This window comes from Crocuta crocuta, unplaced genomic scaffold (assembly GCF_008692635.1).
Source record: "Crocuta crocuta isolate KB4526 unplaced genomic scaffold, BGI_CrCroc_1.0 scaffold228, whole genome shotgun sequence".
NCBI classification, from domain to species: domain Eukaryota; kingdom Metazoa; phylum Chordata; class Mammalia; order Carnivora; family Hyaenidae; genus Crocuta; species Crocuta crocuta.
In genome coordinates this window covers 3,940,029-3,957,323 of record NW_027532820.1, presented here as the reverse complement: position 1 = coordinate 3,957,323, position 17,295 = coordinate 3,940,029, and the positions used below count along the sequence as shown (strand labels likewise).

The 17,295-nt window shown below is 39.3% G+C and overlaps 1 protein-coding gene across 4 annotated transcripts in view; it reads right to left on the bottom strand.

Annotated features, from left to right (window-relative positions):
* DGKI (diacylglycerol kinase iota) overlaps positions 1 to 17,295 on the bottom strand; it is a 247,430-nt gene that overhangs the window by 132,252 nt on the left and 97,883 nt on the right. The window contains exon 16 of one of the 4 annotated variants that reach the window (XM_077781018.1): positions 14,702 to 14,764. The exons of the other annotated variants lie outside the window; for them this stretch is intronic. Within the exon in view, the coding sequence (XP_077637144.1) occupies positions 14,702 to 14,764 (63 nt within the window). The remainder of the gene's footprint in view (positions 1 to 14,701; positions 14,765 to 17,295) is intronic. 4 annotated transcript variants of the gene reach the window in all.

Here is a 17,295-nt window from a genome sequence, read left to right as displayed (position 1 = left end):
CAATGTTCACAGCAGCACTCTCAACCATAGTCAATCATGGGAAGAGCCTAAATGTCCATCAACTGACGAATGGATCAAAAAGATGTGGTTTATCTATACAATGGAATACTANAATAAACTATTTGTAAAAAAAAAAATAAATATAAATAAAATAAAATCACAAAGGATTCAGGAAAAAAAATCTGGGTATTTAAGAAAATTTGCAAAACTATTTTTTGCATTGGTCATTGTTATTTTACCATGTTACATTTTGACTTCTTTTTCCTTTTCAGTTGATGGTGGCTCGCCAAGGTCTGGAATAGGTGATAGCGCTCCACGGCCCTCTGGAGAGGGAGAGAACAGCACCTCTGCCCTAGTCATCCTCGTACAGCTGGGGGGAAGCCGAGTCCCGCACTCACAGCACAGATGTGCTCCTGCCCCCCCGTTCCCGTGTCAGAGATCCATGAGCAAATCAGGGTCTAAACCCAACTCCCCATCCCAACTCCATAAATTTAGCCAATTAGGCAGAAACTGTCATCACCATTCTCTAAACCCTAATCCAATGACCAGAGGGGTTTTTAAAATTTTTTACATCACTCATTTACAGGTTTCAAAATGGACAGAACAAAGTCACCTTGCTAGAACAGGACTTGTCAAAGTCATAGAATTCTATCACCGCAACTGCTAATAATTTTACAAAAATAACTAAAATTTGATAGTAAACTTGAGAAAAAGTCCCTTAAGATATACTTTTAGTCCGAGACTATACTTTTAGTCCGAGACTAATAACATTCCTTGGATGATGAAGAACAATCACAAAACAATTAGTTAAAACAAAGCTTAAAAAAAATGACAAAAGTAAACAAATGGCTTCTGCTGAGAACTTCCCGACAGAATATGAAAATAATTTGGGGTGCTTTTGCTTGGGTCCACTGTCCACTTCCTTCTCTCTTTTCACTTACCATATCACAGATCAAGTCTCTACCAAAGGCAGTACTTTAACATTTCATAAGCCAAGAACCTCTCATCAGGAAAACATTGTAATTGTTTTACTTTGCTTGAGCAACAAAATATCATCAGACCAAAAGATTTATGTCCCAATTAGAGAACATAAATCAGCTCTCCTGAGAGTCGGAGAGTCTAAATGATGAAGGAAAAAGAAACTAATTACAGTTCTCTCTATTATAAAGCTGAAGACTTTGGCCTTTTTGTTCCATTTATAATTCTTCCAGCATCACTTTCATTTTAGTCAAATATCTTAGCTACAACTCTGAAACTTGCTGAACTCATTTTTAGAATTTCATTTTCTGACACAAAATGTGATGAGTTCTGGGGATTAATCGAGTGCAACAGCAACAGGGAATATCTCTCTCTCCCTTTAACAATGTATTCCCTTCTCATTTCCTGTTAGTGTTTCGGGGTATTATGACAGACCAGGAAACTCAATCACATTGGTATCATTACAGTAAAATTCTCCAAATGAAACATGCATTGCTGTTTATTACCACCTCAGCAAAACAATCTGAAAGAAACACCCTCTCAGAAGGCTCAGAACAAACGTCTAGATTTCTGTGTTATTGATATGTGTTCTTCCTACTCCATGGTGGAATATAAGATCAGCTATTATTGTAATATTGGAGTAAAAACGGAAAGTTTTCTCTTTATCTCTCTGAAGGCAGCAAACTGATTAATAACTCTGCAGACTGCAGATTATCTACAATATAAAAAAACTACTTTCCAAAAGTACGTAGGGTATTCTTTTCTACATTTGTAAGTCAATCTTTTGCTCACAAAGACTGGCAAAATTACTGCCCTCTCTTTCCATTTATAGACTGTCGCTTTCCATTTCTATAGGTGCTTTAATTACATTAATACTTTAGAAATTCATATGTGAGGGGTGCCTGGATGGCTCAGTCGACTGTGTCAGACTTCGGCTCAGGTCATGATCTCACAGTTTGTGCGTTTGATCCCCACGTCAGGCTCTGTGTTGACAGCTCAGAGCCTGGAGCCTGCTTCAGATTCTGTGTCTCCCTCTCTCTCTGCCCCTCCCCTACTCACACTCTATCTCTCTCAAGAATAAACATTTAAAAAAAGAGAAAAATTCATATGTGAACAAAAATTTAAAGGTCATGTTATCTGACTGCCTTATTTTACGGAAATTGAATTTGGGTCCAGAGAGGTCAACAGCAACTTTGTTGTACCCATATAGTTAATACCAACAATCTGCTATAAATAGAAGAGCAATGTTCTGTAGCCCTTCGTATACCTTTTAATAAAAAAGATTTTCAAGAACTAAACCATCCATACAAGTCATATACACAAAGTTCAGTCTTCACAGAGTTGGTGATAGGAAAAGAAACAAAACTAAAATTCAGTCAAATTTATCTAGTATGATGCTCTTAGGGGCTGGCTTGTGCCCTCCTCCCCCACATTCACATGCTGAAGTCCTGACTCCAGTACGTCAGAATGGGACTGTGTGTGAAGAGAGGGTCTTTAAGGAAATTAAGCTAAAACAAGGTCATATGGGAGGACCCTAATCCAATCTGACTGGTGTCCTTATAAAACGAGATGAGGACAGACACACACAGAAGGAAGACACAGGAAGACACAGGAAGACAACCTCCAGCTATAATTCAAGGGAAGAGGCCTCAGGAGAAACCAAGGCAGATTTCTTGATTTTAGACTTCTAGCCTCCAGCCTATGAGGACATAAATTTTAGTGGTTTAAAGCACTCAGTCTGTGGTACTTTGTTATGATGGCCCAAGCAAACTACATGATTGCCTACTAAAGGGAATCACTAGGAGAATGAACACANCTAGAAATAAATAAAACATTTAAAAAAAAAAAAGAAAGATAACATAAGTAGAAGAATAAGAGGCATCGAATTTTTCGCTTTCCAAAATTCCAACCTGGCTTGATGTCCCTGTTTAGGATATTCAGGCCTTAATTGCTACTTCTCCTAAAAGTCAAGGTGCATAGAATAATCTTGAAAAAAAATTATTGTTGCATTTACTGAACTAATGTTACTGCCAAGATCATTTTTCAAAATTTTGATTTCTTGGGGCGCCTGGGTGGCTCAGTCAGTTGAACATCCAACTTCGGCTCAGGTCATGATCTCACGGTTTGTGGGTTCGAGCCCCACGTTGGGCTCTGTGCTGAAAGCTCAGAGCCTGGAGCCTGTTTCAGATTCTGTGTCTCCCTCTCGCTCTGACCCTCCCCTGCTCACGCTGTCTGTCTGTCTCTCTCTCTCTGTCAGAAATAAATAAAACATTTTTTAAAAATTTAAAATTTTGATTTCTTACAGTGTATTTTGATTAAATGAACAGACAAAGGAATTCATACATTTTCCTTCTCCTTTGTCCTGCCCAATGGGTCTGAAGCACACATGGCACCCGAACCTTCCTGTGACCCTCCCCTTCCCCCTGAAGGCTCCTTAGGCCCTGCACCTCAAGCCAACACCACCTGAGTGAAAATTCCCTTCAGTTCTGAAGTGACCTTTTACTTTATGAGGAGTGCTGACTCGTAAGTGTAAGACTGTTTCTACACCTACGCAGACATGAATAATTCATCTTTGAAAATAAATTTTAAAAGCAACGAGATATAATTTTAAGCGTTGAGGGAGTCCTAAATGTATTACGCCTTACATAACTGTACCAGACGCTGCCGTCTGTGTTTACCTTTGCGAAGACGAGAACACAGGCCCCATCCATCCACCACAGATGCGGACATGACCCTTCCCAAGGAGCCATGTTCACAGACCGAACGCCTTCGCTAACAGTTCTAAAAGACTCCTCGGGCTCTTGAGCTGTACTAGAACTCATTTCTAACTGGGGCCTGTCTTTCTGACGTTTTTCTTATAACAACACTTGAAGTTGCAAACCTGTAATACGAAAGAGTCACACATTTGAAACACTCAAAACTGAATTGTAAATTATCACTCATTTCCAAGTCTTCTTTGAAAAAGGAAGATGTTAGCACAGTATGACTGAATAGAATATATAAATCGTGTCTAAGAAAATAAATACACACACACAAGAAAATGACCAGAGGTTGTATCAACGGTATAGTTTAGGGTCTCAAACTCTCTCTCCGAAGCAGAAAGCCCTGGGTGTTAACTTTATCACTTTCTGGCATAAATCATAGTCAAGTTTCCTAAAACTTCTTATTCTCAGTCTTGCCATCTGTGGAATGGGAATAATGGCAATTGTCATCACAAACAGGTATCGAGATGTTAAATTTGATGGCAAGCCAAGGTGCTTAGTAGCATAATATCAGACACATGTTACCTCTCTGGCTAAATGAAAAAACTAACTTGGGTTCTTGCTGAGAGAAAGTCCAGTAAATGTATCAAAACAGTACAGGGCCTGGCCTCCTAATCAGTCTTAGCGTTAAGGATGACCCTGTCATGTCCCATGCTAAGTCCTGCCTACTTCAAGTCTTAGATCCCTTTGGGGCAGATTTTCATATAAACTAGGATCATGCCCTGAACTTAAGCATAACAGAACTTCAGAGCTGATAGAAATCCAGAAGAAACTGCATTTCTTTTTTAATATTTGAAAAAGTAGAATGCAAAGAGGTTAACCCTTGGCCAATGTCATACCACCAAAGGAGAGCTTCCCCTGTCTGACATTCATAACAGCAGGACGCTACCATGGGGCTGCTACAAAATAAGGAGAAAGATGTGCCAGTTAGAGACCTTTGTCTGTTCCTGCTGCCCTTTTTCTTTAAGGCACTAGGCCATCTGAGCCATCTGAATGGGAATAAAACCTCAGGTTAGGGGAGGGGGGCTCTTGGGGGCAAGTTGTGAGTGCAAGGAAGAAAGCCACCATCATCTGAGCTGCACCCTGGGCTCAAGTTTGAAAAGTGGTAGGAGGTGAAGCTCAAGCAACACTTAAGCTACCTCTCTTTGGGATGCTCAAGTCGGTTCATCTGTTTTATGCAACCAGCAGAGAGAGTATCATAAGAAGAAAGGAAAACGTGACATTTTGACGTTATTGAAGGTCAAGAAAATGGACAGCAGAAAGCAAAAGCGCTAGGAAGATAACCCAGAAAATGTGAGAGGGGGAGCAAGAGACAAGGAAGATGTTAGCAGTTTCCTCTGCTCAGCAGTTCAGAGAGCAAATAGCTTTGCATTCCAGAAAGCCTGAAGCTAACTCTGTTGCTTCCTTTTCTGACTCTGAGATTCAGCAAATGGCATTTTCCCCTGTTCTATGGATGGAGCAATTCTCTTCTGTCCTTTTTAAAATACGAACTTTTGGGATGGCTGGGTGGCTCAGTAGGCTAAGCATCTGACTCTTAATTTTGGCTCAGGTCATGATCTCAAGGTAGTGAGATTAAACCCCCACTGGGTGTGGAAGCTGCTTAAGATTCTCTCCCTCTGCCCCTCTCCTGCTCGGGTATGCCACACACACACACGCACACACTCTTTCTCTCTCTCTCAAAATTAATTAATTAAATAAAAAATTTTTAAAATAAAATAAACATTTAATTTTTCTCCCTTTGATTTTTTAAAACAAATTTAAATTTTTATTTATCTTTCAGAGAGAGTCTCCCTCTGCCCCTCTCCTGCTCGGGTATGCCACACACACACACGCACACACTCTTTCTCTCTCTCTCAAAATTAATTAATTAAATAAAAAATTTTTANAGGGACAAAGACAGAGGGAGACACAGAATCTGAAGCAGGCTCCAGGCTCTGAGCCGTCAGTGCAGAGCCTGACTCAGGGCTCAAACTCATGTACCATGAGATCATGACCTGAGCTGAAGTCAGACGCTTAACAAACTGAGCCACCTAGGCACCCAATTTTTCTCCATTTTAGAAGTAAAGCATGTTCATCAAAATCAATCAGAAAATACAGAAAGCCAATAAAATATTATCTATAACCCTGTCACTCAGAGATAATCATCCCAGGATACATAACAACAAAAGCATTAGCAACAAACATATTCATAATTTCTTGAGTGCGTAGGCCCTTTTGGAATCCTCACAATTGGTTTTGGGGTCCAGAAACCATGACCTAAATATGCAATCAGAATCTGGACAGATTTCCGCCCCAGACATAAAGCACTGTTCAGGAGGCTCAAATGGTCCAGGAGTGCTTTCATCCTAAGGTTCTCAAGACCTGTGTGTTAGCCACCATCAGCTGAATTCATTCTTAGGAAAAGTATGTACAATGGATCTTCTCGGCACCAGAGAGGTAACACTCACAATTTACAGAGGCATACATGTAGATTTCTCCTTAGTAATGTTTTTGCTACTCCCTGATAGAGCCTAGCATGTAGTAGAATGGAGTTTATAGAAAGAACAAAGGAAAAGAGAAAGGGTCTGAATAAAGCAGGTCACATCTTATCTTCTAATTAAAGGTCCAATATTAAATAAAATAAACAAACACAGAAGTGTTAAAACTTTGAGGTGACTAGTTGGGAGAATATTACTGCAGGATTTTTAGAAAGCACGTCAAAAAATCAGCTAGTTGGCTTTGCTGGCCAGTATGCAAATGTTAGACCACCTAGGATCAGTTTGTGTTTTCATCAGTCATGAAGATTGAAGATTCTTGGCTCCATCCTGTAATAAAATTCTTAAACTCAACCCAAAAGAGAATCATAAAAATAAGGCATATCAAAAATGTTTCTCTTTCTCCCTGTAAAATTCCCTCTCTCCTTGGAACAAAAATCAATTTACTTTCATCCTCTACCATGAAGACCTCATTTACTGAAACCAATTTTAGAATGCTGAATCATATTCAGCTTGTAGTCAAACATGACAATTCAGGCTTTTTTCATGAATCTGTGTCCAATTCTGCCTTCCCTACTTCCCAAGGTAACAGGCAAAGTCACACAACTTAGCAGGGAGAAAAGTCTTGTGTATGTTTAAACTCTAACTGTTGTGCAAGATGGCATATTACATTTAACATATGTTGATTGTAGTTCAAAATACAGTGGCTTCTCTGCAGATTTGTTTTGCTGAGTTTAGCTGCAGAACTAAACGGCAGTGGGAGAGAAAGGGATACAGTATCATAGCTCTCTGCAGTAGAGAACATCTGGTTCTGGGTAGAGTGAATAAGCACACACGATTCTTTCTCCAACTCCCCCGACCCCTCCTACCCTAATGAATACAGCTATAAAATCTGGCCAGGATTCAGAAAGTAGCTATTTGAGGATCTGAAAAGTAAATGATAGCAGCAGATTAAAGAAGAAGACTTGAATTTAAAATACTATCAAACGGGGTGATAAGCTCTTCCTTCTTTTTCTCTCCAATAAACCTTAGAGTGAACTCCAGGCAGCACAAAGCCTAACATGAACACCAAAGTAAGGTAGAGAAAGCCCTAGGAGAGCCCTTGAATTCTGGCTGCAAGGAAAGGGACTCTGAATGCTTGGATAAATTCAGGGACATCTCCCCCTCATCATTTTCTTACACACCAGCATTCACACTGGCAGAAGCACTGACAAAAGCTTTCAGGTGCTTAAAACTGTAATGGAAGAAAGCTTTCCTCTCTGATAAAAGGAGCAACGATCCCAAGAGCATGGGGTAAACCAATTGTTTTTATTCCCCCTCTTTCTGCCTTATCATTGTTTGGCCCTAGACACTAACACTGTTGCAGAAAAGTATGCAATAGGACAATGTAGCTAAAACCTTAGCTTTCTGGCTGAAAGACCAAAAGGAGGAGCCCCAGAGAAAAGGAAAGTACAGGGATGACAAAGGAGAAGGAGCAGCTCAGGAAAACAGCTCCATAAAGATGTTCGTGAATTCTCAGGTTCATCTCTAGGCTGCAAATCGGTGAATCCAGCCCTCAGCATCTATACAAAAGACTTTAGGAACTAAACTACAGAAGAGATCCTACAATCAAGGTCCCATACTGGCAATTTGGTGCTTCATACACCCCAGACAGAGAGATAAACAGCACTGCAAGGGCTTTGAAAACAGAATTAACTCTCAGAATGTGAGTCCGAACTTGAAGCCTGAACTCAGTGGAGTCAACTGACCACTTAAATAATTAAGCTTCTTCTTTAAAGAACTGGTGGGAGTGGGGAGATCAAAATAGGTCCAAAGTAAACAGAAAAAAAAATAATATAGGGACAAAAATCAAAGAAATTGAGAATAGAGAAACAAGTGTGAAAAATCAACAAAAACAAAAGCTTACTTTTTAAAAATGTTTTATCTTTGAGAGAGAGAGAGAGAAAGAGAATGAGCAGGGCAGGGGCAGAGAGAGAGGGGAATAGAGCATTGGAAGCTAGCCTTGTGCTGACAGCAGTGAGCCTGATGCGGGGCTCACACTCATGAAAGGTGAGATCATGACCTGGGCCAAAGTCAGATACTCAACTGACTGAGCCACCCAGGCACCCCCAAAAGCTGATATTTTTTTAAAAATAGTAAAATGGATCCTTTACTAAGAATGACAAAGACAAAAGATACAAATTACTAATATCAGGAATGAAAGGTAACTATCAGTGCAGATCCCAGGGACATTAAAAAGTTAAGAAATACTACCAATAATTCTATGTATCTTAACAACTCGAATGAGATGGGTAACTCGTGAAAAACTTCAAAAAAGTACCAAAAAAACCCACTAAAATTCACCTACAATGAAACAGATAACCCAATTAGTCCTATAACTCCTAGAGNAATAGAGGATAAATAAGTCCATTTCTCTCTAATCTTTCCCAGATGTCCTAGTAAAGGCACTTTAACAAATAAATCTACAAGGAAGAATCATACTTTATGTTGAAAAAATGGAATGATTTACCCCTCATATTAGAAGCAAAATAAGGATATCCACTCTAACCATTCATTTTCAGTATCAGAAATAATAACTAGTGCCACTTATTTATTTATTATATTTATAGTAAATAAATATATAAATAGCATTTGGATTGGGATGAAAGAAAACCACTCCTATTCACAGATGACAAGTGTAACTATGCAGAAAAAAATCAAGGATGTAACCAAACTCCTTGCACTAAAAAGTGGCTTTAGTAAGGCCACAGGATACAAGGTCAACACATGAAAATCCACTGTAGTTTTATATACATGTAGTATATATATATATACTAGTAATCGTAACTGAAAACCAAAATGTATCTAACACGGGCACATATCTAACAAAATATATACAAGATGTGTATGTTGTATATTACAAAACAATGATGCACAAAATAAATAAATGAAGAGACATACAGTATTCATGGACTGGAAGTCTCATCCTGGTAAAGATGTCTATATTCCCCAAACTGATCTATAGATTCAACACAAGAGGCAAGTTTATTCTAAAATTCATATGGAAAGGTAAGGAAACTTGAATAGCCAAGATCATTTCTAAAATAAAGAATAAAGTGGAAAAATAGCACAACTTGATTTTAATATTTAACATATACAATAATCAAAAGAACATGGCATTGACAAAGGCACAAATGTATAGATCAATGGAACAGAATAGAGAGTACAGAAATTGGTATTTATCCACCCATATATATCCATAACCCCCCATTTATATATCCAACTGATTTTTTAAAATGTTTTGTTTGTTTCTGAGAGAGAGAGAGAAAGAGTGAGCAGGGGAGGGTCAGAGGGAGACGGAGACACAGAATCTGAAACAGGCTCCAGGCTCTGAGCTAGCTGTAGCCCAACACAGGCCTCGAACCCACGAACCGTGTGATTATGACCTGAGCCAAAGTCGGACGCTTAACCAACTGAGCAACCCAGGTGCCCCCCAACTGATTTTTTATTAAGATGTAAAGGCAATTCAATGAAAAAATAGTCTTTTCAAAAAATTGTGCTGACTCATTGAATATTTATGTATAAAAACAAAATAAAACACTATCCTAAACCTCACATCTTATACAGAAATTAACTCAAATCATAGAACTGAATGCAAAATATAAAACTGCAAAACTTCCAGAGGAAAGCAAAGGAGAAAATATGTATGACCTGGGATTAAACCAAGAGCTCTGAAACAGAACACCAAAAATACAGCCATATGAAGAAAATCTTAAGAATTTGGACTTTGTAAAGACAATGAAAAGACAAGATGTGTCTCAGGAAATAATATTTGCAAAGCACATCTCTAACAAAGGACTCGGATCTAGAATGTGGGGCCAAATCTCAGAAGTCAAAAGAAAAAAAAAAAAAACGGCCCAATTTAAAAATAGGCAAAGGACTTGGAGCAGATGTGTCATCAGAGTATAAAATAGATGGCAAATAATGAAAAGACACTCCTTAAAATTTTAAAGTGTTGGCCAGACCAAGTGCTGGCAGTGATGGAGACAAACGGGAACTCTCTCTCATCCACTGCTGGTAGAAATGCAAAATTCGCACTCTAGAAAATACTGAGTCAGTTTCTTACGAAGTTAAACATACATTTACCATAGGACTCAGGAATCCCCTTCCTAGAGAAGGGTGTTTAACCGAGAGAAATGAAAATTTAAATTTACATAAAACTTGTTCCTCAATGCCAATAGCAGCTTTATTCACAATTGCCTAAAACTAAAAATGACCTAGATGTCCTTCAACAAGCAGATGGGTAAATAAATGAAAACATCTATATTAACAGAATATGACTAAACAATAAAAAGGAACATGTGATTAATATATGCAAAAAATTTGGATAAATCTCCAAGACGTTATGTTGAAAGAAGCAAACTGCAGGATGCCTGGGTGGCTCAGTAGGTTAAGTGTCTGATTCGACTCAGGTCATGATCTCACGGTTTGTGAGTTCAAGCCCCATGTTGGGCTCTGTGCTGATAGCCTAGAGCCTGGAACCTGCTGTGGATTCTGTGTCTCCTCCTCTCTCTGCCCCTCACCTGCTTGTGCTCTCTCTCTCTATCTTTCTCTCTCCAAAATAGATATACAATAAAAAAAAAAAACTTTTTTAAAGAAACCAATTGCAAAGGGTTACATACTGTATGATTCCATTTATGTGGTAATCTCAAAAATACAAAACTATAGTGATTAGTGGTTGCCAGAGGTTGAGATTGGGAGTTAGGATTAGGCAGATTTCTGGGGTCGTAGAATGGTTCTGTATCTGGATTAGGGTGCTGGTTATATGAATCTATACCTGTCTTAAAACTCCCAAATGTATACCTAAAAAGTCAACTTTAGTGTATATTAATTTTAAGTACTAAAAAATAAAAGACAAATGTAATAAATACTCAGTTATTCACATGGAAATACAACCAGAATCTGTACTGGAATGCTTGTTACATGGCATTGTAATTGTACTGCAAGCAACAAACTGGGTCTATCCTTGGCATGTCCATTTCTCTAGGACAGAAACCCTAGCTTTCTAATCTCTGTATCTCCAATATCCTGCAGAACTCCTGGTATTGAAAGAAAGCACTCAATATTTTTTTGAAAGATGAAGAGCTAACTAAATTAGGTATAAATCGTTTACATTATTTCATTTTGATGGAGTAGAACAGGAAGAAAGTGGAATTTAATAAGAAGTTACTGCAAGACAAAAGCTTTAGAAAGACATTTTACAATTACACACCTTTGTGTTACTTTGGCATTAGCTCACAGAAGCTAGTAGCCGGAATGTTTAGCATGGATACTCATGATTTATAAAATTTGATGTGCATATGTGCCCTTCAGTGAGGACTTTACTATGAAGTCACTTAATTATAAAGATTTTTTCAACTGAGGCATTGCTCTAATAATTCATTAAGCTACATGCACAAGATGTGCAATGAAGTTGCTTTATTTGTTTTTTTAATTTTTTAATGTTTATTTATGTTTGAGAGAGACAGAGCACAAGCAGAGGGAGGGCAGAGAGAAAGGGAGACACAGAATTTGAAGGAGGCTCCAGGCTCTGAGCTGTCAGCACAAAGCCTGATGCAGGTCTCGAACTCATGAACCATGAGATCATGACCTGAGCTAAAGCTGGACGCTTAACTGACTGAGCCACACATGCACCCCTGCTATGTTGTATTCTATTGGACAAAGCCACTAAATGCTTTGGAATAAGTCTCAGGATTCATATGTGGTCATATGTGAACAAAAATAAAATTTCAGGATTCTCTGAATAAAGGTGAAATGTCCCATGTGCACAGACCTTCTTCCAACAACAACAAAAAGTTATTAGAAAGCTAGAGAGTAAGAAAGATCATGCAAGTTGCTTTAGGAGACCAATATTTCCTACAGGATCAGTAGAGATGCTTCTCCCCAGAAGAGATCATCTATAGANACAAGAATAAAAAAAAAAAAAAAAAAAAATGAGACAAGCTTAGAGTTCAAAATACTGGGGTCCTGACTTTCATGGGGACCAAAGCAAGATTCATGTGATTATTAAACACTGTTGAAAATAGCGTAAGAACAGGTGAGAACTGTTAACCCCTGCCATGATACAGAAAGACACATTACTTATTATTGTTCTTGGCTTTTTCTCCCAGGCTCCTTGACAGTATTTTCTTATAGGTCCTTTAAATTCTATTGTAATAAGTTTCTATTACAGACATATTTCAGAGACGCCTTTGTATCTCTGACATCTGACATCTGTAGATGTCCTATAGATCTAACATCTATAATATGTTAATAGTTGATATATCATGTACAGATATATTTTAGAACCAGGTTCAAGTTTTAAAGTGGCAACACATAGGCATTCTTCCTCTTACACCCTATCAAAATAGGACAGTTTACCTTTCTGTAGTGTATGCACCTGGAATCAGAAAAAAAGAGCCTCATTTAAATTATACAACTGAAACTTAAAACACCACCCAAACTTAAATTATAATAGAAATTGACTAATTCCACATGCACCTCTATTGTTGATATTCTCAATTCTTTGAACCCTATCAACAGGGCCACTGAAAATAACCACTGAACCCCATTCCTTAGACTCCAGTCTACTGAAGAAACAAGACTTTTATAGAATGTAGGCTATACCCCAGAATGACCTCCAAATTGAAAACTACAAGTTTTTTCCTGTTGAGTCTCTGACCACTCAATTTTAATTCCCACGAAGGCAGTGTTCTGTTGTGGGCAACACAAGAATCTAAGCACAAAACAGTGGGCACAAAGCAAGTATAAAGTAATGTTTTTGAAAAAAATGTATTGTATTAAGTGAATAAATGANCCACGAAGGCAGTGTTCTGTTGTGGGCAACACAAGAATCTAAGCACAAAACAGTGGGCACAAAGCAAGAATAAAGTAATGTTTTTGAAAAAATGTATTGTATTAAGTGAATAAATGTGTATCAATAAGACTAGGGCTGAAGGTAAAATTATATGGTTGAACTTTAGGAATCACTTTGGCATATCCCTAGATGTTAGATATGGTACAGTTCAATGTAGGCATAAATTCTTTCTTTCATTCATCCTGCCAACTAACAACTCTGCTTGGTTTCAAGCAATTTGTGTTAAGATCTGTGATCAGGGCTGGGGACATGAAAATTCAAAAAAGATGTGGTCAATGAACTCAAGTAGCCTCAGTCTAGTGTGTGACACACACACATATAGAGCTAATGTAATTAATACCAGCCTATTAAACCTTGAGAGCTATAATAAGCATATCAATAGTGAACTCTAATGAGAAGGTAACTAATGCAACATGAAGCCACAAAGAATTCTTTGAAAAGCCAATGATTCAACTAGGGTAAAGAAATACACAGGATCCTCATAGATGAAAGGTGGCAAACTGGAAATTGTTGAATATGTGAACTTTGAAGCCAGACCATCTGAGTTTGCAACCCAGTCTACCACTTGCTAGCTGTGTGACCTTAAGTAAGTTAGTTAACCTCTTTGTGCATCAGAGTCCTCGCAATACCACGCATGGAGATAATACCACATGTCGGGAAAAGTAATTAATGTAAAGCACCTGTAACAGTACCTGCACCATAACAAAAGCTAAGCATTTGTATGATAAAGAAAAAGAGCAACACAGAGGCAACAAGATAAAAAAGAAGTCCCAAAGTGCTCAAAAACACTTTTCCCCAGAAAAAAATAAAAACATAGAATGCGTTAAGTAAGAATTACTAACACTCAAGTGTGTTTTGCTAACTCAGGACTTTTGGGTCATGGATCTTTTATTTCAACCATGGATGCTGAACCCAAATCACACCCAGATGCATGCATGCACTCAAAACTCCACAATTTTAGGGGTGCCTGGGTGGCTTAGTCGGTTAAGCGTCCGACTTTCGCTTAGGTCATGATCTCTGGTTTGTGGGTTCGAGCCCCGCGTCGGGCTCTGTGCTGACTGCCAGCTCAGAGCCTGGAGCCTGTTTCAGTGACTCCCTCTCTCTCTGATCCTCCCCTGCTCACACTGTCTCTCACTCTCTCTCCTAGAAATAAATAAAACATTAAAAAAAAATTAAAAAAAAAACTCCACAATTGTAGGGGTTCATTCACAAATTAAGGACAGCAGGCACACCTTCAACATCATCTTCAACATCGTCCCTGAGCTACAGATAACAGAGTGGTCTGTTGCTCTTACAAACTTACCATGGAAACCAATGCTTAGGATGGAATTTTCTACAACCTCATGCAATTATGCGTCCTCACTTATCTCATCAAAAATTTAAAACTGAACCCTTAGAAGACTGAGACAAATAGGACACAAAGAACTGGACAGCTCCATCCCAAATCACAGAGGGGTAACGAAGGCAATTAGGGCTGGCGGGTCCTTGTCTGAGGAGCAGACCTGTGAGCAAAAAGGAGGCAGGACGTCTAACCCTGAGGAGGAGATGAGGGTGCTAGCCAAAGTGTAGAAACGGGCCGGCTTTGTACTCACGTGGCGAAGGAGCCAGGGGGGGCCGATACTCTCCGCAGGTCGGCAGCTGGCACCTGATGGATACTAGAGGCAGCAGGGAATGAGCAGCGAAGACAGTCAGCACAACAGCGTGGACAGACAGGGAACAAGCCAGGAGAGAGAGAGAGAGAGACACACAAAATTTAAACAAAAATTAAATGAGCGCGTCACCAAACAGTGAATGAAAAGAAAAGGAAAATCCAGCCAGCCACGGACATAATCCAAAAAGCCGGTGATAGCAATGAAGCCAACAGGACACAGGGCAAGGGCTGGCTCTACCGCAAGCCGCGGGCTGCAGTGCAGGGCAGGGCGCAGGCAGATGCAACGGGGGCGTGGACACTGGGCGGGGCTGCGGGCAGGAGGCATCATCGTGGTCCTCTCTTGTTCTAGGTCGTTCGAGACATCCAAGGAGAGGATCTGCGCATGTGCGCACGCACACACACGCGCGCAAACACACACACACATACTGGGGTCGGGGGGTAGGCTAGCATAGTAAACTCATCTTTGAGGAGAGTCAAGGTAAATTTAATCCTTTAACACAGTCATCATGATTCCAAACCTCTGTAGGAAATCTGCATCGAAATACAACCATCTTGAAAAGAATGGTTTAACAAAAACTTTAAGGACTCTGAAGATAACACCAAGACAGCCTAAATTCATCACGGTGATAATTCCACTCTGTTCTTGGTAGAAGAGTGAAATCACAGACGTCTCCCTTTTCTCTCTTCTCTTATAAAAGAGGGAACCTTTGGCTGCTATTGGAAAAGATGAAACATAAATTTGAAGAAACGAAATCAAAAATCTGTTGTCACCTTTACATAGACATTCTCTCTATTCTCTTAGGCGATTTGAAGAGCTTCACTGTAACTGCAGTAAAATAGCTCCCTGATCCCTGTGTTCTGCTGGGTATGCAAATTCTCATATAAAGTCACCATGAGTCAACTCCTTGTTTTCCTCAAAGGACTATCAGTTACGACCAACACTGCTTCTGAGCAGCTAGGATGATGAAATCCAATCGACTGTGCTGCCCAATTCAAAGTTCGCCAACTAGAAATCTTGCCCCTGAATAACATGATTGCTTTTCGCAGTGTAGTCTTAATTACCAGTGAGCTCAGGATTACAGCTAGCTTAACATCTCCTTGACCACTTGAGAAAATGTAAATTTCTAATCTCTTTCAAAGGTGCCTTTCGAATAGTATAATCAAATTTATCTGGCCACCATGCTACTAGTACATGAATATGAACCTAGATAAATCTCCTCTATTACTTTTGGGGGGGAAGATATTTATTGGAGTTCTCACTTTGAATAGATTCATAAGCCCTGGTAAAATGAGATATGTTCCTATACCAGTGGGGTGGGGGGTGGACTGAACATATCAAGTCGAGCCCTTCAGCTTCTATGTAGTAATAGCAAATTGGATTACAGACCAAGAAATATTTGGGGGGGGGGATAATTTCTTTTAGGCGTAAGTAAAGATCTAATGGTATCATGAGGGCCTACTATTTGACCATTTCTCATGGGAATCCCCCCACCTATCCATGCAAACCAGATCTTAAAATTCTTAAGTAAGTGTCTTCCATTTATTAACATCAAATGTTATAAAGACGTTATCTTTATTACTTTTATATTCATGGATTTTTGATTTATGTTATTTTAGAAACAATCTTGGAGAAATGTTAACAGAGACAGCATTATAGAACTAACCCATGTGCAAGCCCACTATCCAACACAAAAGCATGTCTCAGACCTACTGGTAGGCACTCACGACTCTAAAAGGAAAACTCTAAGCAGTGTAAAGTGATAAGTCCACCAAGGACTATACTATTATTGATAAATGGTGTGATGAATGTAACATAGAACAGGAGTAGCTAATGGCTAGAAGCAGATCGAAAAGGATGCTTAGGGAAAGTTATACTTCAGTGGAGTCTTGAACTTGACCATGAGTTAATAGACAAAAAGGCAGGAAGGAAGGTACTACAAGAAAAGCATCAGAACTGCAAAAGTATGATGATGCGCAAGGCGGGCCACTGCTCCAGAACAGCAATGATCTCTGGAGCACAGGAAGAGATCAATGAAGGCAATGGTCACAAGAGCATGCAAAGTTAAGGAATATAAGTTTAACATTTCTAGAAGGATCCTTCCAATTAGTCTATTGGAAAAGGTATTGTGTGCAGGGCACGGACACTGGAAACAAGGAAGTCCGAGCATAGTTTAGTGATGCTGTTGGGGGGTAGTTTTATACGGCCTTTGAACAAAGTCTATACTACTAGCAGAGGGGTAGGTGGTGTGAGTCAAAGACGGGGAATAAATAGAAGGTAGACCTCTAAGGCTGCATGGGGTGTGTAACAGTATAGGTGACTGTGAGGACTCCAGGGCGGGGTCATGGGAAATAATTAGATGGTTCCATGTAGACAGATGTGGATGACAAGGGCTCATTGGCTGATGAGCAGAGAAAGCAAATGGAGCAAAGTTTACAAGCCCATTTTTAGCCTGCGGTCTGAGGTTGCTAGGGGATATCCAGGTAAAGATGTCAGCTAAGGTATCTGGGTGCAAGTCTTCACTTCTAAAGGAATGC